The 26,833-nt window shown below is 34.5% G+C and overlaps 1 protein-coding gene across 6 annotated transcripts in view; it reads right to left on the bottom strand.

The window, feature by feature from the left end:
• PCDH9 (protocadherin 9) overlaps positions 1-26,833 on the bottom strand; it is a 976,220-nt gene that overhangs the window by 217,235 nt on the left and 732,152 nt on the right. For 2 of the 6 annotated variants that reach the window (XM_060288147.1, XM_060288148.1), the window contains exon 5: positions 15,051-15,081. The exons of the other annotated variants lie outside the window; for them this stretch is intronic. In XM_060288147.1, coding sequence (XP_060144130.1) covers positions 15,051-15,081 — 31 coding nt within the window. The remainder of the gene's footprint in view (positions 1-15,050; positions 15,082-26,833) is intronic. 6 annotated transcript variants of the gene reach the window in all.

Here is a 26,833-nt window from a genome sequence, read left to right as displayed (position 1 = left end):
CAGTAGAAACTCTGCAAGCCAGAAGGGAGTGGCACAATATACTTAAAGTGATGAAAAGGAAGAACCTACCACTAAGAATACTCTACCCCACAAGGCTTTCATTCAGATTTGATGGAGAAATCAAAAGCTTTACAGACGAGCAAAAACTAAGAGAATTCAGCACTGCCAGACCAGTTTGCAACAAATGTTAAGGAACTCCTCTAGGCAGGAAAGAGACTAGCAACTTAAAACAAACTTGTACGTATATAGACTGTTATATCAAAACCTCATGGGAACAGCAAATGCAAAAACTACAATAGAAACACACACACACATGCACAAAAGCAACCCAAACACAATACTAAAGATGGTCATCAAACCACAAGAGAAGAGAACAAAAGAGGAAGGAAAGAAAAAGGACCTACAAAAACTAAGTCAAAACAATTAAGAAAATGACAATAGAAATACACATATCGATAATTACCTTAAATGTAAATGGATTAAATGTGCCAACCAAAAGACATGGACTAGCTGAATGGTTATGTAAATAAGACCCATATATATGCTGTCTACAACAAACCCACTTCAGACCTAGGGACACATACAGATAGAAAGTGAGGGGTTGGAAGAAGTTATTCCATGCAAATGGAAATCAAAAGAAAGCTGGAGCAGTAATACTCATATCAGACAAAATAGACTTAAAAATAAAGACTGTTATGAGACAAAGAAGGACACTACATAACAATCAAGGGATCGATCCAAGAAGAAGATGTAACAATTGTAAACATATAGGCACCCAACAGAGGAGCACTTGAATATATAAGGCAAATACTAACATCCATAAAGGGAGAAATCAACTGTAACACAGTAATGGTGGGTTTTAACACCCCACTTTTGTCAGTGGGCAGATTATCCAGACAGAAAATCAATAAGGAAACACAGGACTTAAATGACACATTAGACCAGATAGACTTAATTGATATTTATGGAGCACTCCTTCCAAAAGCAGAAGAATACACATTCTTCTCAAGTGCACAGGGAACATTCTCCAGGATTGACCACATCCTGGGCCACAAAGCGAGCCTTGGTAAATTTAAGAAAATTGAAATCATATCAAGCACCTTTTCCAACCACAACTCTATGAAATTAGAAATAAACTACAAGACAAAACTATAAAATACACAAACAAGTGGAGGCTAAACAATATGCTACTAAACAACCAATGGATCACTGAGGAAATCAAAAAATACCTAGAGACAAATGAAAATAAAAGCACAACGATCCAAAACCTATGGGATACAGCAAAAACAGTTCCAAGAGGAAAGTTCATAGAAATATAATCTTACCTCAGGAAACAAGAAAAATCTCAAATAAACAACTTAAACTTACACCTAAAGCAACTGGAGAAAGAAGAATAAACAAAACCAAAAGTTAGTAGAAGGAAAGAAATCATAAAGATCAGAGCAGAAATAAATGAAATAGAGACAAAGAAGACAAAAACAAAGATCAATGAAACTAAAAGCTGGTTCTTTTAAAAAGATAAACAAAATTGATAAACCTTTAGTCAGACTCATCAAGAAAAAAAGGGAGAAGACTCAAATCAATAAAATTAGAAATGAAAGAGGAGAAGATACAACTGACACCACAGAAATACATAAGAGACTGATATATGCAACTGTAGGCCAATAAAATGGACAACCTGGAAGAAGTGGACAAATTCTTAGAAAAGTACAGTATCCTAAGGCTGAACCAGGAAGAATTAGAAAATATGAACAGACCAATCACAAGCACTGGAATTGAAACTGTGATTAAAAAACTTCCAACAGACAAAAGCCCAGGAGCAGATGGCTTCACAGGTGAATTCTATCAAACATTTAGAGAAGAGCTATCACCTATCCTTCTGAAACTGTTCCAAACAATTGCAGAGGAAGGAAAACTCCCAAACTTATTCTATGGGGACACCATCACCCTGATACCAAAACCAGACAAAGATACCAGTAAAAAAGAAAATTACAGTCCAATATCGCTGATGAACATAGATGCAAAAATCCTCAACAAAATACTAGCAATTCAAATCCAATGATACATTAAGAAGATCATACACCATGATAAAGTGGGATTTATCCCAGAGATGAAAGGATTTTTCAATATCAGCAAATCAATCAGGGTGATACACCACATCAAAAAGTTGAAGAATGAAAACCATATGATCATCTCAATAGATGCAGAAAAAACTTTTGAAAAAATTCAATATCCATTTATGATAAAAACTATCCAGAAAGTGGACCTAAAGGGAACCTACCTCAACATAATAAAGGCCATATACAACAAACTTACAGCTTGCATCATACTCAGTGATGAGCTGAAAACATTTCCTCTAAGATCAGGAACAAGACAAGGATGCCCACTCTCACCACTTTTATTCAACAGTTTTGGAAGTCCTAGTTATGGAAATCAGGGAAGTAAAAGAAGTAAAAGGAATCAAAATTGGAAAATAAGAAGTTAAACCGTCACTGTTTGCAGATGACATGATACTATACATAGAAAATAGAAAATCCTAAAGATGTTACTAGAAAACTATTAGAACTCATCAATGAGTTTGGTAAAGTTGCAGGCTACAAAATTAATACACAGAAATCTGTTGCATTCTATACACTAACAATGATAAAGCAGAAAGAGAAATTCAAGAAACAATCCCAGGGGCTTCCTTGGTGGCACAGTGTTTAAGAATCCACCTGTAAATGCAGGAAACATGGGTTCAAGTCCTGGTCTGGAAGATCCCATATGCCACAGAGCAAGTAAGCCCATGTGCCACAACTACTGAGCCTGTGCTCTAGAGCCCACGAGCCACAACTACTGAGCCCACGTGCTACAACTACTGAAGCCCACATGCCTAGAGCCCTTGCTCTGCAACAAGAGATGCCACTCCAATGAGAAGCCTGCACACCACAGCGAACAGTAGCCCCTGCTTGCTGCAACTAGAGAAAGCCTGCATGCAACAAAGACGACCAAATGCAACCAAAAATAAAAATTAATTAATTAATTAATTATTTTTTTTTTAAAGAAGCAATCCCATTTACCATTCCATCAAAAAGAATAAAGTACCTAGGAATAAACCTACCTAAGGAGACAAAAGACCTGTACTCCGCAAACTATAAGATGCTGATGAAAGAAATCGAAGAAGACACAAACAGATAGAAAGATATACCATATTCTTGGATTGGAAGAATCAATATTGTTAAAATGACTATACTACCCAAGGCAATCTACAGATTCAATGCAATTGCTATCAAATTACCAATGACATTTTTCACAGACCTAGATCAAAATAATCTTAAAATTTGTATGGAGACACAAAAGACCCTGAATAGCCAAAGTAATCTTAAGAAAAATGGAGCTGGAAGAATCAGGCTCCCTGCCTTCAGACTAAACTATGAAGCTATTGTCATCAAATAGTATGATACTGGTACAAAAATAGAACTATAGATAAATGGAACAGGATAGAAATCCTAGAAATAAACCCATGCACCTATGGTCAATTAATCTACGACAAAGGAGGCAAGACTATACAATGGTGGGAAGACAGTCTCTTCAACAAATGATGTTGGGAAAACTGGACAGCTACATGTAATAGATCATTCTTTAACACCAGACACAAAAATAAGCTCAAAATGGACTAACGACCTAAATGTGAGACCAGACACAAAACTCCTAGAGGAAAACATAGACAGAGCACTCTCTGACATAAATTGTAGTAATATCTTTTCCTATCCATCTCCCAGAATAATGGAAATAAAAACAAAAATAAACACATGGGACCTAATTAAACTCAAAAGCTTTTGCATAGCAAAGGAAAACACAAACAAAACTAAAAGACAACCCATAGATTGGGAGAAAATATTTGCAAATAATGTGACCAGCAAGAGATTAGTCTCTAAAATTTACAAATAGGTCATGTGGCTTAATATCATAAAAACCAACAACCCAATCAAAAAATGGGCAGAAAACCTAAATAGACATTTTTCCAAGGAAGACATACAGAAGGTTTAGGCACATGAAAAGCTGTTCATCATCACTAATGATTAGAGAAATGCAAATCAAAACTACAATGATATCATCTCACACCAGTCAAAATGGCTATCATCAAAAAATCCACAAACTGTAAATGCTGGAGAGGGTGTGGAGAGAAGGGAACCCTCTTATACTATTGGTGGGAATGTATATTGATACAGTCACTATGGAAAACAGTAAGGAGGTCCCTTTCAAATCTAAAAATAGAACTACCATATGACCCAATAATCCCAATCCTGGGCATATATCCAGAGAAAAACATGGTTACATGCACCCCAATGTTCATTGCAGCACTGTTTACAATAGTCAAGACATGGAAACAACCTAAATGTCCAATGACAGAGGAATGATAAAGAAGATGTGGTACATATATACAATGGAATATTACTCAGCCATAAAGAAGAATAAAATAATTCCATTTGCAGCTACATGGATGGACCTAGAGATTGTCATACTGGGTGAAGTAAGTCAGACTGAGAAAGAGAAATATCTTATGATATCACTTATATGTGGAATCTAAAATGAAATGATACAAATGAATGTAGTTACAAAACAGAAACAGACTCACAGAATTAGAGGATGAACTTAGGGTTAACAGTGGGGGAAGGTAAAAAAAAAATTAAGTCACCAGAAACAAATAAAGTAAAATGTTAATATCTGCTAAGCCCAGGTAGTGAGTGCATAGGCATTTCATGTTTTCTCTATATTGGAAATCTCTCATAATTAAAAAAGGAAAACTTGAAAGTATGATTTAACAAAAAAAACATAAATGAGTCATAAAATTGACAGAAAATTATGAATCACATAGAAGTATTCTATACAAATTTTGCACAAATGTAAATTTGTTGCCAAATCTTCAATTCATAATAAAACAAATTGAGAATTTTTTCTGTAATGATTTTCAAATTTATAAACAAAATAATTTTCTTTGAGAATACAAAATCAGGAAATAAAGATAAATGACCTTTCTGTGTGTATAGGAATTAATTCATATCAATTAAAACTGTAGAGTATACCTTATTATCATTGATTTAGGCTTAATATCAGTTACACTTTTTTTTGCTTTTTTTGTGTGTTTTCATACAAAAGAGGATAACTACTACATTTCTAAGTTTACAATGGAACATTTTCCTTCCATATCCACAGGCCGTGGCTTTGTTGAAAATAAAATATTTTTTTCCAGAATTACTTCTGAACATCCTTTGAAACACTTAATTTTTGAAAGAAAATATTGGCCCATGTAACATTTTTCTTGTTAACCCTCATCAGTGTGAAAATAGTGTAACAATTCAATGTAATTTTATTTTCTTCAGTGCAAGTCAATAAATAAAACATGCATTAACTTTAAAAACAGTCTACAGAACATATGCTATATAAGGGACACAGCAAAAATATTAAAACAAAGACATGTGTACAATAGTTCAAGATGGTTTAATGGTTATTAGTCCTTCAAGCAAAACTAAGAGAACTACTGAATAATGCTAATTCTATCTACAATAATTCTACAGAAAAGATGTGCTTCTTTTTATTTGTTATTCTCCAGAGTTCTATAAATTTAAAAAAGGCAAAATGGTATTCTAAGCCTTGACATTTGTACCCTAATATTTATTTATTTATTTAATATTTATTAATTAAACTTAAAAAATATTTTAACACGTGCAAATTAGAAAAGTTCTGGAAAAAAAACATGTTTATGAAGTAGAATAGTAAGATATTATAGCATGGCTTATAATTTTTCATATATACTTTGTGAGCAATTCAGTATTTTGATTAATGGATTCAGGTATTATTCAGAGACTATCCAATACCTTGTCTTTAGCCATCTGGCTACACACCTAAAGGTGACAAGTTGCCACCCTCCTAAAGTTATCCATCCTCAACACTGTGTGTGTATGTGTGTGTGTGTTTATGTGTATTTGCCTTTTATCTACTCAGGATATATTTGAATTTTTCCTCCTCATCAAAGCATTTAGCAACTATCTCCTTACTCAAGGATCTCTCATCCCTTAAACTCTTAATGCAACTGTAGTCAGTTTCCCATGGTTTAGAATTAAGTTAAATACTATTTTCTACACTAGGGTTTGCAAGCTACTGGCAGCAAACCAGTTCCAGCCACGTCCATTGCCTTGCATTGTTTATGGTTGCTTTCCTTCTGCAATGGCTGGCTTGAGTAGATGCCACAGAAGCCTAATATAGCCAGGAAAGCTTAAAACACTAGCCACCTAGGTCTTTACAGAAAATGTTTTCTAATACTTGGCAAACTGTGTATGATACAGAATAGAACTTAGAAAATGTAATTTAACCATATTTCCAGTATGCTTTAAGTTTACTTTTTACAACTAACATGCCATATATTTGAGATTAAAAATAATTTTTAAAAACTTATATTTTGAAAATGACCTCAAAGTACTTCACACTGCTCAGGGGACATATTGGACAACTTGATACCTAATTGATTATTAAACATTGCAGGGCAAGAAATCCAATTATGATATAAACTATATTTCCTCTAAGCTTGATCCTTTTATCTAGTGAGATCACCACAGGGCTACATATCTGGGCTGTAAAACTGTGAGGTTAAATATAGCTTTGAGGAGCTTTTACAATAATTATGCTTTTAGCTTTCCCAATGAAACAGGCATTCTTAGAATTCTCTGTACTTAAAAAAAAAAATTACCATCAAGAACAACATCCACTGTGTTCTTCATAGCCCTTCTTAAAAGCTCATGTGAAATTCCTCCTAGAATTCAATGTTAAATAAAAGTATGTGCTTCCTAATAAACTGCTATGCCTCCCTTTATTAGACAATGACAGCTACCCAATCCATTGCCCTTCTGTTCTAAAACTGGCCTCCAGGAAACCAAGAGCTAATATTTAAGCTCAATTTTAGTAGCTAATATTACATTTCCCTTCCTGTCACGCACTCCATACTTCTAATACATAATTCTTAGGGTTTTTTCCTCTTAATTATTTTACAACTTTAAAATTTTTCGGTACAATAAAGTCATTTAAAAGTAAGCATGACAAAAAATGATGAATTAGGGCTTCCCTGGTGGTGCAGTGGTTGAGAGTCCACCTGCCCATGCAGGGGACACGGGTTCATGCCCCGCTCTCGGAAGATCCCACATGTCGCAGAGCGGCTAAGCCCATGAGCCATGGCTGCTGAGCCTGCGCTTCCGGAGCCTGTGCTCCGCAATGGGAGAGGCCAAAACAGTGACAGGCCCGTGTACCGCAAAAAAAAAAAAAAAAAAAAAAAATGAATTAATACATGTATAAATAAATGAATGAATGAATCAGTCAATCAATATGTTCCACCTTATGGCATCCATTATTCCCAACAAGATAAATTGGCATGTTCTATCCAATCCTGTTTGCCAGTATCATCTAAGCAAGTCACAATAGGGCAATACTTTAAAGAGTTTCAATAGTGAAATTTAAAAACAATAGATGACTCTTGATCATAAATTAGGAACCTCCTCTCCCAGATAAACAATAGATTTAAATATTAATCTAATCTAATATTATCTAATCTATCTAATCTAAAATATTATCTACTCTAATATGAAATATTATTTAAATATTATGGAAATATACCTTAATATGGGCAAGACTGGGGCTTTAAGTGGGGATTAGAAGGGTATAAATTAAGGTATAATTTAAGGGATTCAAATTTATGTTAATCTATTTACCATCTATGGGTGAGAAGACAGTCATCTCAGAGCAGATATTTGCTCTGAGGGTTGTAAGTTGTACAAGTTTAGGAGGAATATGAATTTACTTTGGATGTATGCAACTTTGGAGGGAGAACAATAAAATTTTTGACTTGCCTTACTCCAAAATCCTTGGTCTGAAGTGCTGTTGGTGGGAGGGGACAGGAAGTGACCAGGAAATTCAAGGGGAGGTCAATCAATTTTTAGAAGGAATTTAAAAACTCCTTCAAAACCCTAACTCATGACTTGAAGGCACGGCAAATTGGTTTATTAGAACACGGTGGTCCCAACAGAGGCCCAAAGACACAAAGAGCAACAAGATCCCCGAAGTAAACTACTCTAAATAAAAAATCTTGTCTGGTGACCCAGATATTACATAAAATTTTCTGAGGGTTCATGGGAAATAGTCTGTTTCTGGGTATAGTTTGTGTTTGAGGCTAGGAACCTCTGAGAACCCAGCTACTTGGCAGTAATATTTGTGCTTTGGGAAAGCTGACTTTGCAAATGAGCTCTGTAAAGCCTGGGCTATTTTTGCTATCAGGATTTTGGTATCCTATTCTGAAAAAAGGTGGTGACAAAAGTGCATTCCTCTTTGGGCTCTGTAAGGATGAGGTAACAATATATGTAAATCCCTAAAAAACCTCAGGTGTCTAGTAATCTCCTAATTGAGAGATCGCTTATTATTATAGCCAATCAGTATGTTTGGCCATATTTATTAAGGTGGCTTCATTGGGTTATGTACAAAACTGACCATAGAAAAATGGGCAAAAGTTTTGTGGCGTTCAAACTGACCTTCAACAGAAAAAGAGTCAGAGGCACATTTTTTATAATCTCAGGCTTGTTTCTAATTAGCAGTATGTCCATGAGTAAACCACTTAGAGCTTCTGAGTCTCAATTTCCATATCTGAAAAATAAAACATGAGCTAGTCCAGAAATTCCCTAAGGTCCTTTAGGCCCTAAGATTTGATTAGTTTATGAATCCTTTTAATGCATGAGTATCATATCTTGAGTCCTTTGCTAGGCATTATGAAAGGAACAGACGAAACATGCCAGCTCCCTTCCCTACAAGAGGTTATGATCCCGATATGTCTAAAGAGCCTTTTAATCCACATTTGCACAACACAATAACCTTCTCAATTATATAAGCTTTGTTAAGTATTCTCCTGAATTTGCAGACCAAAGCAGCTTTAGGCCATTGGAAAATCCTGTGCAAAACCAGGATGACTAGCATTTACAGATTCTGAGCTTCTCTTTTTGAGTGATCAGTGGCAGGCCTATTAAAACAGAATCTACACTTTCACATTTTACTGACAAGGGATTACACTAAATAAAACTTTTTTGACTGACACATATTTCCTATTACTCAGATTGTCCTTTGCTGACAAACCAACAATCCAAATAGGTTCACGACAAAAAAACAAGGTCTTGTCCTCTCCTGACTATTAACAATGATGAGAGAGAGCATTTTGCCTCCCTCTAGCCTTCCTTATGTCCTTTCCTTATCCTCAACACTATTATTTATTTATTTATTTATTTTTTTTTTGCGGTACGTGGGCCTCTCACTGCTGTGGCCTCTCCCGTCGTGGAGCACAGGCTCCGGATGCGCAGGCTCAGCGGCCATGGCTCACGGGCCCAGCCGCTCTGCGGCATGTGGGATCTTCCCGGACCAGGGCACGAACCCGTGTCCCCTGCATCGGCAGGCGGAGTCTCAACCACTGCGCCACCAGGGGAGCCCCCTATTATTTATTTTTAGCAACTTTGTCCTCTAACTTCTTAAACCAATAAGTACTATGTAATAAATTGTCAGTGATAATGGACTTCCCTGAATTTGTATTAAATGCATATATAATGATTTTTTCTCTCTCCCATTTAATTTGGAATCTATGATTGTCCTGAAATTCCTTAGGTTTTCTTTCCTGTTAATAGAAGAAATCAGTCATCTTAACATGAACTAAATGCATTTAATTTTTTCATAACACTGTGTGGGAGATGATACCAGATCAGAAACTGCCAGGTATTGTGCACTGCTGTACTTTCTCTGCAATAGTCCTGCAGATCACCTTGTAGGTCCAAAGCCACATAGAAACCTCTCATGCAAAACTGTCTCCCTGGGACCAGCCAAGCTTATTTTAATGCTCATTGCCTTTAGAATTGATCTATCAGGTATTTGGTTATTTAGCTAATCTCTTCCAATGGCAGAGTCCTCAAATCCTATGCATTTGCAGGATGTATTCTTAACTCTGGACCTTTACTCTTTAGGGCTAATAAATTCCACAACAGAACCATAAATGGGATATTTTCCTCATGATAATTGAACTGTATGATGTCTTGTACTTAGGTATCCTATGTCTTAATTCATACCCAGTTTTAAAAGGGCCTGTTTCCATGACCTCAGGAACCCCTTGTCTTCCAGGACAGAGGAGAATGAAATGCTGCATGATTAATGACACTATCTAAATACTGGCACAAGCTGGCAAGCTCTTGCAAAGTAGGCGTGTTTGACTGCATTCTGCCCAACACAACAGCTCATTAAGCAATATTTTCCCCATTAATGTTTAGTATTAAATGCTGAATGAAAGACTAAATATCATACGAAAAAACAAATTGAAAACAGCACAGTAGGGTTTAGGGGAAGCAGCCAACAGCCTCCCCTTCATTTGGAAGACAGCTTGCATACCTATTCCAAAGATTAATGAGCAATCAGTTCTAAATTAAACCAAGACCTGCATTTAAAGCTTTTTCCCCCCCTCTGTTGAAAGCATGGCTATGAGTTACACTAACTGAGATAAAATACAGTATTACCCTTTCCACGTGTTGTGTAATGTGGTTAGAAACATGAAAGATTGTTTCTGAAACATTTCCTTCACATTTTTTCATCATTTATTTTCCTGCACTATTTGAAAGGAAATGGGCCATGATGAGGTCGGTAGTTTCTGCCACATGATGTAGAATCTTGCTCTCTGTCAGTCACTCAAAAAATAGTCACCTCTTTGAAGATGGAATAATAAAACTGCTTTTATGAACATCACAGATCCTGTCATAGGTGGCTAACACAGAATTTCAATTCTATAAAAACTGTTAAAAGAAACTACCTTTCAGTAGGAGCACTGATACAGATTTCATGAGTGCAATACTGTAGAGCCCACTACATTGTTGAGGCCTGATGACACTAGTTGTGTGTGTTATGGTGAGAAATTTGCAAATACCCACAATGTGACTGAATCCTCAAAATGCAAAACTGGTCCAAGAGTTCATTTGTGGAGCTTGATTTATAAAAATCTGACATAGTAAACAATTCACAAACTCATCATTTAGGGATTCATAATCCAGGTCTCTAATCTTAGGACATCTGTGAAAGAACGTGCATAGATGTGTGTGCACACATATTTTTAATACATTATTTTGTTTGTGTGTGCACATATATACTTTTTCTGGGATGAATTCTATAGTTTGGCATTAGATTTTGAAAGAGAAATTTGATATCAAACTTTTAAGAATTATTACATAAGGCAGTGTTTCTATACTTTGGCTATACTTTAAAAATTACCTATGGGGCTTCCCCGGTGGCACAGTGGTTGAGAGTCCGCCTGCCGATGCAGGGGATACGGGTTCGTGCCCCGGTCTGGGAAGATCCCACATGCCACGGAGCGGCTGGGCCCGTGAGCTATGGCCGCTGAGCCTGCGCGTCCGGAGCGTGTGCTCCGCAACGGGAGAAGCCACAGCAGTGAGAGGCCCGCGCACCGCAAAAAGAAAAAAAAAAAGTTAACTCATTCTTTCATTTTCATTCCCTGCATCATTGCCTTTCTGTGAAAGGCCCCATCCTCCTCCTCCGCCATCTCCATTGTCATAACTTACAATTACATAGCACTTGCTATATGCCAGTATATTATATAAGAACATCCATTTAATCCTCAGAGCAACCTTATACTATAAGCACTATTATTAGGACTATTTCACAGATGAGGAATAGAAAAACAGGGCTTGAGAATTTGCCTAAAGGTAAAGAAAGGGAGTTGAGAGGAGAAAAATAAACTAAGTGGTGATGTAGTTACGGATAATGACAATAATTCATGTGTTCAAGTAAGATATAACATGTGGCTTTAAGAGCATAGTTCCTTCCTCAAACAAAAGTTCATCTGAGCTTAACTTGTATATAAGAGTAATACTATATGTACAGTAACTCAGTAGAAGCATGCACATACAGACTGCTGTATAGGAGTGTAATGGGGGTAGAATCAGGAAAGAGGCAAAGTGAGGGGTGAGAAGAGATTAAATAAGGATGCTTTTTTTATGATTATGATTATGATTATTATTACCATTACCACTTAGAAGATGATTGAATCAAGTAAGTGCATCCATAAAACCACTCTCAGAACACCGTTTTTTCTGTTGGCACAGAAGGAAAAAACATACATCATAGGAAAAAAAAAAAAAAAAACTTCCTTATGGTTTTTAGAAATTTCAACTTTTGAAAGATACTTGAATAGAAAATAATTTACCTAATAGAACAATCAGAAAGTTTTGAATTGAATTTATATATTTTAGTTTCAGTCTATATTATGAAACCTCCATTGACATGCTGATAATCAAGGTCAGTATAGCCCATTATGAAGTGATGCTAAATAGTGATTAATGTGCTTGATCACTCAGACCTCAGGTGGAGAAGTGAGGGAAAGAAAACAACAACAACAAAAAAAAACAAATAGTGGGAAGGGCTGAGTTCATGTTGTTTTTGCCAAAATCAGCTTTCAAAATCTTTTATCACAATCTGATTATATGAATTATTCTATTAAAATCAAAATAAATTGAAAGTAATAAAATATCTTGAAGGTATTTTATTATGTATGATAAATCTTCCTAGTTTTATAATAATACAAAATGGCTATTAATTTCCTCTGAAATATGAGTTCCATTTGTAGCAGAAGTATCAAATTTTTTTTATTACTGTTTCTTTTGTGTCCATCTTTATCTGCCACGGAAGACTGGCATTTTAGTTCTGTGACTCTTGTGTGTCTTGAATATTCATAAGTAATTCCAGAAGAAGTAATTAGTACCCTTTCCGCTCAAGAATTTCTAAAGAGGTTACAGGTAAATCTGACAAATTTCAAGACCTGTTAAGAACTTTCTTCCTTTCAGCTAAAGGGAATTAATGGTAACATTATAATTTGGACTCCCACAACGACCTGGACAAATCTGGATATGTAGAGCTATTAAAAGGGCAGCCCAAGGGGAGAGGAACAGAAAGGAAAACTTTTAGATGTTAACATTCCTCCAAGTGTTAACTCAGACTTTCTTGAGAAATGCGAAAGGACTAAAATGGTTATATGCACTTTCTAGCAAAGCAAACACAAGCCAATATGTTGCAGCTTATAATGATATGTGTTGGAAAATCAAAAAGTAGAGAACACTCATTCTTAAAATAGAGAATATTATTCTTAAACCAAAATATGTAGCTACCTCCAGTATCTTGAAAAAAATTGCCGTCTTTTGTTTGTTTTAAAATAGCTGGCAACTTTTGGAGGAAATCTCTATTACAAACCTTGAGTGAGTGAATGAGTGTGCATGTATGTGTGTGTGTGTGTACCCACCATGCACACTTTCATCCCTCAGGAGAAAAATCTCAGAATTTCACAAGTTAGTGTCACTACTAATTGTGGTTCTAACTTCAGTTGTGTGCTTTTTAGAACTGTTCGGCACTACTTCTGGTTCTCTCTCTCTCATTCCCTTTCTGTACAGTGGCATTTTAAATCTTCCTTCTTTCTTACACCTCTCATCGCCACTTATTTGCCCCCTCCCTCCCTCTACAAAGGCCATGTCAATTATTGGACTCAGACAACATCAGCAGGGAATTCCCCCGATCTGCCATCCCTTTACAATCTTCCCTAATTCTTCACTTATCATTTCTGCTTTCAAAATTAAGGTCAGCAAGTCTCCTGTGATATCCTAGTCCCTCCATGGGTTCTGCATCCAATTTTCTCCTCCCTCTCTGGAACTAAATACTATCAATTATGACTCTTTTATTCACTCTTCAATGTTTCCTTCTTTTCTGGCACACCACCATCAGCATTTACATAGGTCCAAATCTTTTCCATTGTAAAACAAAGCAAAAAGAAAAAAAAAATCTTTCTTTTAGCTCACCTACTCAGTCTTGCTGCTTTAAGCCAAATTTCTTTAAACACATTTGTCTGCACTGAATGTCTCTGACTCTTTACCACTCATTTACGTTTCAAGCTGCTGTAATTTGGCCTCTGCCCACAACATACATTCATCTGCATCTCATACATCTCCATTTGCATTCCCCAAAGGCCCTTCAAAATAAGCATGTCCAAAAGGGACTTTATCCTCTTCTCTCTCAAACTCCCCAGCTTTCACCTTGTTGCCAAGGTTGAGACCATGTATGTTATTCTTGACTTATCCAACTCCTTCGACCCACACAATTTAATCTTAGATGTCAGCTCCTAAATAGTGTTTAAATCTTTCCATTTATTTGCACCTCAGCTGCACAGACCTTCCCTTTCAAAGCACTTATTTGCACTATTTAATTGGGTGTCAGTCTGAGTCTCCCAGTAGAAGAGGCTATGACAATATTATTCCTCGTATATTCTCAGGGCTGAGCACCAGGCTAAGACATAATTGGTGCTCAGTAAAAATAAATAATAGGTGTGAGTGTAAAGCCACCTATCCATTTCTACCTAGAAGGGGAGAAAGCTTCCACTATCTGGGACCTCCTTGTTGCAAGCACTTCAGAGAAGGAATGATGCTATTTGTTTTAATTATGAACTGAACAAACACGAAGAAAGAACACCTGAGGTTTGAGATACAAATTCTTTGCAAAGTGACCGTGATCATGTGGTGCTAATAAAAGATAGAAATAAGAGTACTGTGTCTTGTACAAATATTTTGATTAACGTTTTGTCAGAATGAAGATTCCCCAAAAGAGGAAAATCTGTACAGCTCAAAGTTCAGAAATTTTACTGAGCTAAAATGCCTAAAAATCATGACAGTTTTAAATTCCATGTATTTTTTAACTTACACAATGCTTTTAAATCACTCTGTCTCTCCATCCCTCCCTGCCCCCATAGTATACTGATATACAGTTCCTTCTAGGTCACTAGTATTTGTTAAATTGGCATAATTTATCTTTTTATTTTATGAATACTTAGAAAGAGATAAATTCTTACTGCACTGAGAGTGAACATGCAAGATGCTTTTGATAACCTGGTTTTACTCTTAATATCTGAAACATAGTAAAGTCAAATTTCACATGAAGGAAGTTTGAAACAGACTTACCACATCCCCAGCAAAAGTATCTCAAAGTGACCTAAATGAGAAATGTTAGGATTACTTTTGTTTGTAACAAAATCTCTGTGAACAAGAGAATCTGTCTTTTGGATTAGTTCTAGATAATAAACCTACATGATTATCTTTGGTGCAAGCAAAATTGCATGAAAGTACTGTGAGCATATCACTGAATTCACACAACTGCCAAAGTGGTAGAAAAAGCCATTCCATGCCTGGTTGAGCTAAATATGAGCAGGTAGGCCTTGCAGCGGTGATGGGATTTGAATATGAATATTCTTGGGATTTCCTCATTCCTAGCCAGCTTTGTTTTTGGACACTAAAACTAACTAGCACTAATCCAATACAAAAGCTTTTCAGAAAACATTATCAGTCTTACAGGACACCTCCTGGGGAAAATAGCTGGTTACTGAAAACTTATTTTTTTTACTTTTGTCCATTTTTCCATGTTGTAATCACTCCCAAATTATTTTAACAGGGTGAAATACAGCTCCTACTTTGTTTTATTCAAGGTGTTACACAAAGAAGACAAATTCCAAACCAGCAAATGTTGTCATGTCATTTTTCTTAATTAAAAGATAGAAAACTCTTTTTGATTCATCACTTTGTATGTTAGATATAAATTTTCCCTACTACTTTGACCTAGAGATGATTGTTTTCTCTTTTTCTGCATTCATCTCTGCCCCTCTCTTTTAATTTATATAAAACAGATGAGAATATTCAGGTGCTTATGTGGATGTAGTTTTGATACTCTGAAGAAGGAAGTTCATTCTCCTGGACTTTCTATTTCATAGACTGGTAATACCCTTTCTGCTAATGAAGTTCCATGTTGTTGAAACTACATAAGGAAAGCTGCTTGACTTTTTACATTCTTAACAATACTTTGACACAATGGCCCAAAATAAGTAAGGAAGTCAAAGATAAAAAGAAAATATAAAGAATGGATCATATATTAGAGACAAATCATCAAATGCATACATTGATCAAGTGTACAAGGTCACTCCTATGTGTCCCTAAGTAAATACTAAAAGGAATCAAATTACAGTAGCTCTGTTGGAGGGTTATTATACCATAGTCTCTAAAGTAAAAAGGGGTAAAGATGTTGTTACAGAAAAAAAAAAAAACCTAAATTATACACACAATAAACAATATATTGTTAAAGAGTGATGATCCTGAAGGAATAACTTATTATTTTTTAATCCTTCCTGCAATTTCACCATCTCTCGTTTACCTAGAATTAGAAAAATAACAACAGAAATGACAGAGAAAGACAAAGCCTGATCCTTTTGGAGCTGGCTTTATAATTTCTGAAAGATCCACACCCCTGCTTTGTTGTCTTGGGCAATGAATACTCTCAGCAGTTCCCTTCACAGGGGAGTCTTCCATTTCCGACTTGGCATTCCTCCTCTGCCAGACAAGGTCACTCAATTATCTTCTCTTCAGATGCCAGCCCCGCAGAAGGAAACTACTCTACTGAGGAAGCTCCTAGTGATAGTGCAATTGTACAAACAGAAACAAAAGTGCTGGCATCTTGCTAAAATGTGTTTTCCCAAGCAACTGAAGGGTAATTTTCAGCTGTACAGTATCAACTACTAAACTACACATAAAATGTGAGTACCTAATCAAAAGGAAACAATCTTTCTTCATTCTAAGCCAGTCATACCTTTTGTATTACTGTGTAAAGTATTGTTTGTTTAAGTCAGAGTAACCTATCCATAGACAGAAAAAAATCCATTTAGAACAGTATTACATTAGTACAGCAATTGCTAGCAAAATTCTTCTAAAAGGATAGGCAGAGTATAACAATGGTCTTCTTTTTCCATTTAAACAGTAAAACTGGCCTGATTTACACAGTTTATAGGAACTGTGAAACTCTTATTTAGATTTAAAAACAATTTTTTCTTATATTTGTCCTAATTGGTGCATCATTCTACTACTCACACTAGGATATTTGTAAAGTAGAATTTAAAAAAATGACCTCCCATTACTCAGTTAATTTTCAAAGCAGTGGCAAATTCATCTAGAAAACCACTGTTAAACTGGAGTGGCACCCTTCTTACTCTTCTCTAACAATCCTATGGGAATTGATTGCTTCCACAGTTAAATAGAATATCTCCTCTAATCTCCTCTAAGTGCTGTTGACCTATCTCTGCCATTGCCTCCCAAGTATATAATAAATCAAGTGCATTTTACATGAAAAATGAAGTAATTACTCAGTGAATCCAATGGCTAATTGCACATAGAGGCCTCTGGGAGATAATGAGACAAATCAGTGTCAGATTTCAAAAGGCAGAAAGGAAGTTGAAGTTAATAACTCTCAAATACCCACAGGTTGAAAAGGACTTGAGATGTACCATTTCTTCAGACACAAACTGATTCCCCACTTAAGGGAACTGGAAAATTCTAGCTATACACCTAGGCTTTACACCAATAATAGTACTGACAGCTGAGAAAATAGAACCTATTGCACTAAAATGAACTATTTGGGGGGAAAAGTAACTGCCTTTTATTACTATTTGTATGAAGTTTTTTGAGCAACAAAAAGGTTTGTATCTCTTTTTCTTTTTGTTTGCACATCAGCAGAGTCATAGTTGTTCCAAAAACTAAAAACTACACTGTTTGTTAAGATGTGATGAAATCTGATCGTCTGGAGAATATTAAATAAAATCATATTGGAACTGAATATTATGCAGTCTCTTTATTACAAGAAGTCTGCTTTAAAGTGCTTTAAAGTACTTTTTTTCTGAAAGATAAAAGTATTTGACAGATCAAACTGAATTGCTTTGTCTCTTTCTTCTTATATCTCTTTTATAGGGTATAGTATATATGTGTGACATAAAGTACAATATATATATATACCACAGTTACAGATCAAAGATATAAAGCAAAAGTTCCTCATACAGATCAATACCACATAAACACAAGACAGTATTGCATACTAGAAAAAAATATATATCACCTTACTTTGGGGGAAAAAATACTTTTCTTTTTCAGGAAAAAAATTCTTTTCCAAGAACTAAATGACCCACAACTTTCATGATAAGAGTTATAGCCATAAATACACACACAACACAGACACACAATACACCATAAATACATTCACACACACACATATCTCCCTACATATGTAGTTAAGTTATATTGATATTTTTATATTGTCAGTCACTATCAGTGGAATTTAATACACGAGAATTTCTCTGCTTACACTTTCAAACTTAAGTGCAGGTTTTAATTTCTTCTTAAGCTTCTCCTACTCCCTTCTCATATGGTCTAGAGTTTTGAAGGTCTTTTGTCTATGGAAAGAAATTATTAATACTGTCAGAGCATGAGAAGATATGTGTTTGTGACAAAGATTCCCAGTGGCCAACCTTTCAGACTTCATTACTTTTAGACAGTGTGCGACTTATCTCCTGAAACTATCTCAAATGAGATGAAAACACTGACTCAGTAACATTTTACCTCTTTCTTATTGCAGTGCTTTGAATATTAAATCTCTATTAATTGATGTAGATTATTTACATAGTCCTATCTCTTTTGGGAGAATTCTTACCTCTTTGCCATCTATTAAGTATCTTTGTGGTATCTTTTTTCTTTTTTTCTTTTTTTTTAAAGAAAGTAAACTATGCCATTAACAAGAAAAAGAAAAAAAAAAGTCCCCCAATTATCATCAATCTAGTATCACAATACGTGCTAAACAAATGTCATTTAGAAATTAGGACAATCTTCATTATACTTTAGTAATGCCTATTTCCATGTGTCTGCTGATCCAATGAAAACATAAAAATATGGTTAATATTACCAGCAAGGCTCTTCCCTGTCTTCACCAGCAAGTAAGTTGATTGTGAGGAAATGAGATGATTTGTGCAGTTAAACAGCACAAAGAAATCTCTTGTTGATGTTGGCTGCATTATAATTTTGAGGACTCACTCTGGGGAGTACACTGTCTTTTGATATACTTCACCAATCGCTTCCTGTTTTGAAATATTTGTACACCTTTATGTGAGACTCCCTGACTTCCTACACTTATGTTTTCAGGCCTGAACCATGATGCTTGATGTTGAAGAGAGGCTGTGGGTTTTGGGGGTTTTGTTTTGTTTTTTTTTTAATCCTCCATTGTTTTTCCCCTATGCTTATTATTGTGATAGTACTGAAGTGCCTTAAGAAAAAAAGGACTTTAAAAATAACTACAAGTGATTAAAAAGAGTTGGAGGTAAAACAAAATCCTTGTTTTGTTTTAAACCTTTTTTTTTTTTCCTTTGCTTCCTTTTGTCTGCTCTCTTTGATCTCTTTTGTCCCCTGCTTCCTTGGTAATATTGGTTCTATCAGACTCAGGTGGTGATAAGAACTCTGGTCTAAAGAACAAAAGACAAATGAGAACTTGCTGATAATAGATAGCTCCGCTTTTGCATTTATTTTGAGACTGGGAGGATGCTGCACTTTATTCCCATGAAGTACCAGAAAACAACAGTCTTTATTCCCATTTAATCTCAATGGATTTCTGTGATGTACTCATTAAAAGTTATATATGGAAAACTGATTAAAAATCATTGTTTTCAATCTGGCAGTCGAAAGCACTGCTACCAACAAAAAGGCATAATGTTAAAATAAAAGGCTAGTACATTATGAACGTCTCAAGAAGCAATCTTCTTGTTATGGTATGAATCTTTCATTCACTAGAAGTTCTTTACTATCAAGAATTTGTACTAAAGGAAGAAAAGCCTCATCTACATTTTAACAGCTCCTCTAAGAAACATTGATTATATCTTGAGATACCTTAGTGGTGGTTATCCTTCCCCTAAATCTGTAAAAGGCAGGACAGCTCCTGGACAAAGAAGAGGAACAGTTTTTGATTTGAGGCTTTAAATCATTTTCCTTTTAAAGTACTGTTTATACACTCTAATTAATGAAGCATCAAAACAAAGATGTTCATTGAATTTTAAGTTAGATTTCCATCATGTGATTATTCATGAAAGATAACAAGCAAGGAACTTAAAGAGTTTTAGGCTACAGGCTCATGTTAACTTAAATTCTCTGAGTTACAATTTCCTCTCCTGCTAAATGAGAATGTCTGTACATAACTAATTGCTCTGTTTCTTCCACCCTAATATATGTTATTTATGTTTATTTCATAAACTGGAATTCCTTAAATCAAATCTCGATGCTTAAACATGTCCTATAAATCTGTCAGTAGAGGAGTTGTCCAAATAAGAACTGGAAAAGATTTACAAATAGACCAGTGGGTTTTAATATTTAAGACAAATATATAAAGATTTGATTGATTTTATTTTCTAACTGCTCACTTCCATATCAGAAGAGCCATTCTCATTGGTTTTCCCTTTTCTTTCTACCTGTTATTAGTGCTTGGCTATTACAGCATTTTTGGCAGAATATTGAACTATTTTAAACTGAGTGACAGTATGAAAACTAATTATAGTTTTAAAAATGATTTAACCAAGGGTAAGATGTAGTGGCTTAATGATATGTATAACTCAAAAAAGTATCTATGAAGGAGTTAAAAGGTTATCCTATAGCCTTAGCAACACATACTTGTGTAGGCTGAGGAAGGCACTATTACGCTCATGTTCCCTAGCACTCTGGCAGTTCTGTGCTGCTGGGATTCAGGGCTTCTGGGCTGATGTTATTTCTGGCAGAGAGGGATAAAGCCAGGGCCTTCACTTGAAGCAATGGTGAAAGGGCACCAGCTGTTTCCAGATAATTGTGGATATGTTCCAGACTATTAATCTATTCTTTTTTAGAATTTTAACTCACTTTCTATTTTCTCATAATGAGCCATTGAACCCTTTTCTACATTTCATGGTTTATACTTTTTAAAAAACAATTAAATATTGAGAATATGTAAAAAATAGAAAGTGTAAAACTATTTAGATACTCATCATAAATTAGCAATCAAATTCCTTTTGCTTTTAAGTATAATAACTACTTTCAGAAAATAATTTTTTAAGAAATCATTGTTCTCTGAATCCTAAGATTATTTTTTTAGCTAGACCCTAAGGTATTAGTCAATTAATTCTAGTAGTAAGTAGGTAGTCAACTTACTGGTTAAAGTCAGCAGAATAGATAGAATGTAAAAGTTGTCACAAACATATTGTTCAAAGAAAAAAGTCTACCAACAACATGGTGAGCTTGGTTTCTTTTATATCTATATCTACATCCATTTACAAATCTTGAAAATAAATACAAGACTAAAGCCTGAGAAAGGAGGAGTGATGGAAAATTTTACTTTCTGTACTCAACATATCTGTAATATTTGTCTTATTTCAAAGAACCATGGTTCTTTGTAATAAAAAGCTTTATAAAGAGTATGTGAAAACTGAGAATAAAATGAATATCAACAGTGGTTTGATGACTTAGTTGAATATGAACTATAAGGTAAGCCACTGAGCTATTATAAACAGTTTCCTAAGATATGACAAACTATATTATGTTTTAAAAATGGTTCTATATAGAGATATAAATTTCCATATAGACTTCTAAGTTCTAATTTCTATATAGAGATCCAGGTAGTTAAACATCTAAAAATAAATGAAAAGTACAGAAATGAAAAAGAAAATAATGAAAAGTACATGGGCTTACAAACTGGGAGAAATGTTACAATTTCAATAAGAATATTGAATCTGTAGATTAAGTTTATAAAATACAAAATCATTTAGTAATTCTGGTTTTCATTTGCTACTAATAGGCAAAATTTTATCTCCTTAAAAGTGTAATAATATTTCTTTCACTTTTGATGAGTAAACACCATTTTTTTATCAATATTCTATAAATATAGTTAAGAAATTAAAAGAAGAACATACAATATCGAAAAAAATCCAGGTGTTTTTTTAAAAAATTAGCTTTAATGTCCCTATTAATTATAAAAATGCTGGGATCATAACCATTTGTTTAAGTATTTAATGACTTGAGTCCTCTATGTTGGTATTAGAAGCAAAACAAAACATATTATTGCAAAAACTAATTTTTTTTAAATTCATCTTTATAAAACATACCATATTAAAGTTAAATTACACCAAAAAAAAGACTATTTTCCCTGAAAATTCTTCTAAATCATATTTCCTGATTTTCCCATGTGTAGCAAGGAACAACGTATTACAGTTTAAAAGGAGCAGTAAATTACTAAAAAAAAAATAAGCATTTATCTTTTAGTTTTCTGCAAATTTAACAAAATAGTTTTAATCTCCTTCACTTTAAAAATATTATATCCCAATCTTACACTCACTGATGAAAACACCTGATTTTAAGTACTTTTTCCTCATGTCACTGAATTTAAATAGACTAAATATCATTACTTATTCATTGCAAGAGGCACTTATTTAACCACAGTATTATTTTAATTTGTTTATGCTGTTAGCTTTAAGAGACACAGCTTAGAGAGAAGTCAACACATATTTTGCATGGCTATCCAACAACTTTATTAATTGACTGTATTATCTAACAACATGTTTTGATTAAAATGCAAACATAAAGTTATAGAAAGAACACCCCAAAATCATTTTATTTAACCAAATCCAGTTTTAGTGTCATTGGTTGATTTCTGGAGTTCTGTGTGGGCTGCATGTTGACGGAGGGTAGAAGTCTGGTCTTATTAGACAATTTGAAAATATAACTGAAAATAACACTATGAAATGATCATCATGGCAGCATATACACTTTGTTTAGATTCAGTAATTTTCCTCATTCTCACTTTTAGAAGTGCTGTTTTCATTAATGCATATTGATGTTTCAACTTCAGAGAATGAACCTGATGAATTCAAAATTGAAAATTCTGCTGGTCCCAGCTCCGTGATGTCATTCTGATATAACTATGTAATTTAGAAGACTTCACAATTTTTGGAGAAAAATCAGGAGAATCTGAAACCTCTAGTTTTATAAAGATGAATAGTTTTTTTTAAAGGATGCCTTAATTAAATTGTTACTGTATATTTTTTTTCCTTTCTCTCTCCTACCCACTTTCTCTTATGAATGGCCTTAGCTGCATGCATTCCTATAAGAGTTATACTACTGGTGACTCTTCACTCAGTATAACTGTCTAATGAATGCATCATGCATCAAGGCTGACAGTCTTTTTAGTACCCTTATAAACGTTGGCAGTGTATTCTGTTGTTAGAGATTCTGAAATTCATAACAAATTCAAAAATAGCTCTTGTCAAGTGGGACAAAAGCTACAGTTATTAATACCTGGCAGGAATATTTTATTATAAAACTGTGGCTTATCTTTTTTTCTCAATTTATTATATAAAAATACACTTGGCCCCAAAGTACAAAATGGCTCTCTAATAAAGAAGTACTATTGAGTCCTTTAATCCAAATCTGTTTGATTGTTTATGTTTATACGTGGCATAAATGGAAACCAAACCAATGACTCACCAAACTTTTTGACATTCTGATTAGTAAAGTGCTGGTAACAGAACAATGTTTAATGTATATTCTTCAGAACAAGAAACATTGGAAAACTGGAATCATCCACTTCAATATTTAGTCATGGCAAGAATAATAAACTGCATTTGTCACATTAAAAATTGTTAGCACGATGGAGACATTTCTTGGTATGCCTGGCTTCCCTTGCAGCAACTCACCACTAGGCTCTGAATTATATATAGAATAAGATGTCCTTTTTCAACTAACATGAAATTTAAAAAAAATAATAATAACTGTGAATATTTTTGCAATGTCTTTAAGTCTAAAATACCATACTATAATCACAAATATCCTTGTTGAAACTCTCTTAGAGTAACAAGCTCTAAGGTTTGCTATGTATTTTAGCAAATTCCTATCCAGCCCTCCACTAAACAGCCCAGATGTGAGAAGAGCAATAGGTAGGATAATCCAAATACCACAATTTATATCACTTTGTTTATGACATATTTTAAGTTATGATACAACAGAATTTCATATCAAACTTGACTGATTCAGAATGCAGCAGGTGAAACCCTTGACTATTAGGAGTACCCTTAACTATCTAGAAACAAGATATTACAGTTGACAGTAGAGCCTAGACTCACATCTTAGAAAACTCTCTTCTCTTCATCTAATTAAAATAATTCTCAGGAAGGGCTCTGGTTGACATTACTTGGGTAACATGCCCTCAGTTTTCCCAGGGCCATGTGCTGTTATCATTGGCAACCTCCACTATCACAGATCTGGAATAGCAGTATGAGGGAGGTTTCTCCCCACGTCTATGATGCTAGCTACTAGAAGAAACAAAGTTTCAAAGAATAAACTAAAAAATGTTCACTATAATGTATGTTTGAAAAGAACTCTAGCTACATTTGTAATAATATCATTGAAATGAGATAATCAGTCATCAAAATGTATCTTAAAGACCATACACACACACACACATATGCGCGCGCGCACACACACACACACACACACACACACACAGAGATATCTGTATGTCCATTAGAAAGCAACTTGTCAAGTATTACCTCACTTGATTATCCTCACTACCCCATATAATTATAGGAAAGACTTATTTCTGTTTTATAGACTGTAAGTTCTTTGAGTTTATTAAGTGACTTATTCAAGGTTACACATCTTAGGGAATAAAACAGCTAAAGCTCAAACAAAGCTCTTCTGACTCCTCACCCAGTGACCCTTCCTTTATTCCATGCAGGGAAGGATTTAATGAAACCAGTAAATAAACAAACAAAATAATAAATTAATCAATAAAAAACAGGAATTAGTTTAATCTTTTAACACAATTTCTTTTAATATAAAAATAAACAAATAAGTTTGGTTTTTGGAAAATTTTTGTTGTGCTCTTATTTTATGACAGGCACGATCTTCTAAATGCTTCTCATATGTTGTCACATTCAATCCTCATCTGTCTGTGATGAAAAGATAAGACTTACAAAGGAAGCCTCATCTTCTTATCATCAAAATGGCTTCTGCTGCTGGGTAAAAATGAACAAAGCCTTGGCATTTTGCATTTTTTTAGACAATAAAAACAATTCATAAAGAATAATTGGGGGCATTAGAAAAACTTTAGTGAATTGTGAAAAATAGTTTCAAGTGAGTAGCTATAACTCCTAAAAATTGTATATGTACAAATTAATATTTTGAAGAGGGTACAAATCAAAATAATCACTGAATTTGAGTTATAGGACCATGCTTTTCTATCACAGAAAGTATGCACAAATAGTTATAAATTAAGTTAAAATCCGTGGGCCTTTAAAAGCAAATACAAAACTGGATAAACAGGCAAGTTAAAATATAAAAACATATTACAGAATTACATTCAAATGGTGTTTCCAATGATGAAGTCAATACATTTTAGAAGTTAAAAACTTTTGCAAATCCTATTTGAAGTATTTTGAGGGTAAAACTTGGAATTATTAAAATTGAAATTCTAAATGAATTAGCTTATTTATCTCTCAACACTATTGTTCTGAAAAATAGACCTCAATTTTAGAATGTATGGAGGTAAGAAAATATGGAGGTAATACTCAATATTTCTAATTATCTGCCCAGATGAGGACCAGTAGCTGCATTGCACACAGAGATACTGAATGCCCTGGTAATGAGCACCCTGGAGTCTTTAGGGCTTATTTGTCAGCTCAGGATACATTGTTCCCAGTGAGTGCTAGCACTGGCCCCACACCTGGTAGCTATAGGGTCTGGATTGGAGTGAACCCAAAACCTATCTATATTGTGCATATTAAATACTTAATTAGTACATAGTTTATATAATTAGTATACATATTTTGATATACATAATAAATAAGTAAGACAGGGTCAGTTGACATTTTACACAGTGTAAAAGGCCTACTGAGAAGATGACATTTGAACAGAAAGCCTCAAAGAAATGAAGGGGTTTGAGGATACCTGTGTGAAGAGCATTCCAGGCAGAATTTACTTTGCATGTTTGAAGAATGAAAGAAGGCCTGTAGTGCCGAACAGAGAGGAATAAGGGAGATGTGTGGGGAGATGAAGTCAAGGAGAGAGCCAGGGGCCAGGCTATATAGATCCTTGTAGACTATTGAAAAGTCTTTAGTGTTTACTCTGCAAAGATTAACACAGAAGTCATTCAAACAGTTATTCTAATTAAAATAAATCTTTTATCCAGGGCACATTTAGTCACTGAATAACTCAGTCACTGAACAGGAAGTCCTCTAGGCTTTGGGTTTTCAGTGGCCTAAGTGAGGCAAACATTTTTGTTAAGGGTTCATCTTAAAAGCTATCCAGTAAAATTTTCATTATACACTAAAAGGGTCTTCAAGTTACTCACTGCAAATTGTTTCTGTGCAAAAACGATGTGCTTTCCCTTGGATCATTGTACGCTGTTTGACAAGGCTACTAGAAAACCAAACATGCTATACAGGAATGCACAGAGGTAAAAGATTTTTTTCTCTACACTTCTTATTAGTGTTACCTTGGTTGTCTAGTTCAGTGACAAGGATACTCGTAATTAAAAAAGTCTTTCATGTTAATGATGTTCAGACAATATAAATGTTTCACTTATATTTTCATTAATTGGTACTTTGTATTCTTGATTTCTGCATATTATTCATAGAGACAGAGTGAAAGGTAATGGGATAATTTAATATGTATATAATAAGAAATCAGAAGTGGGGGGAACATCTACTAAAAGCATATATCATTGGAAGGTAATGATTTAATTCTTTTCAATATATTTCCACATACAAATATTCAGCAAACATTGTCCAAAACTAGAAAGTTCAGAGGAATTATTTTTGCCAGAATGGAGCCTTTTACCAAATTAGATTCCTGACCTTTTAATATTTACATCTCAA

Source organism: Globicephala melas, chromosome 18 (assembly GCF_963455315.2).
Source record: "Globicephala melas chromosome 18, mGloMel1.2, whole genome shotgun sequence".
Taxonomy (NCBI): Eukaryota; Metazoa; Chordata; class Mammalia; order Artiodactyla; family Delphinidae; genus Globicephala; species Globicephala melas.
This window is presented reverse-complemented; position numbering and strand designations above follow the sequence as displayed.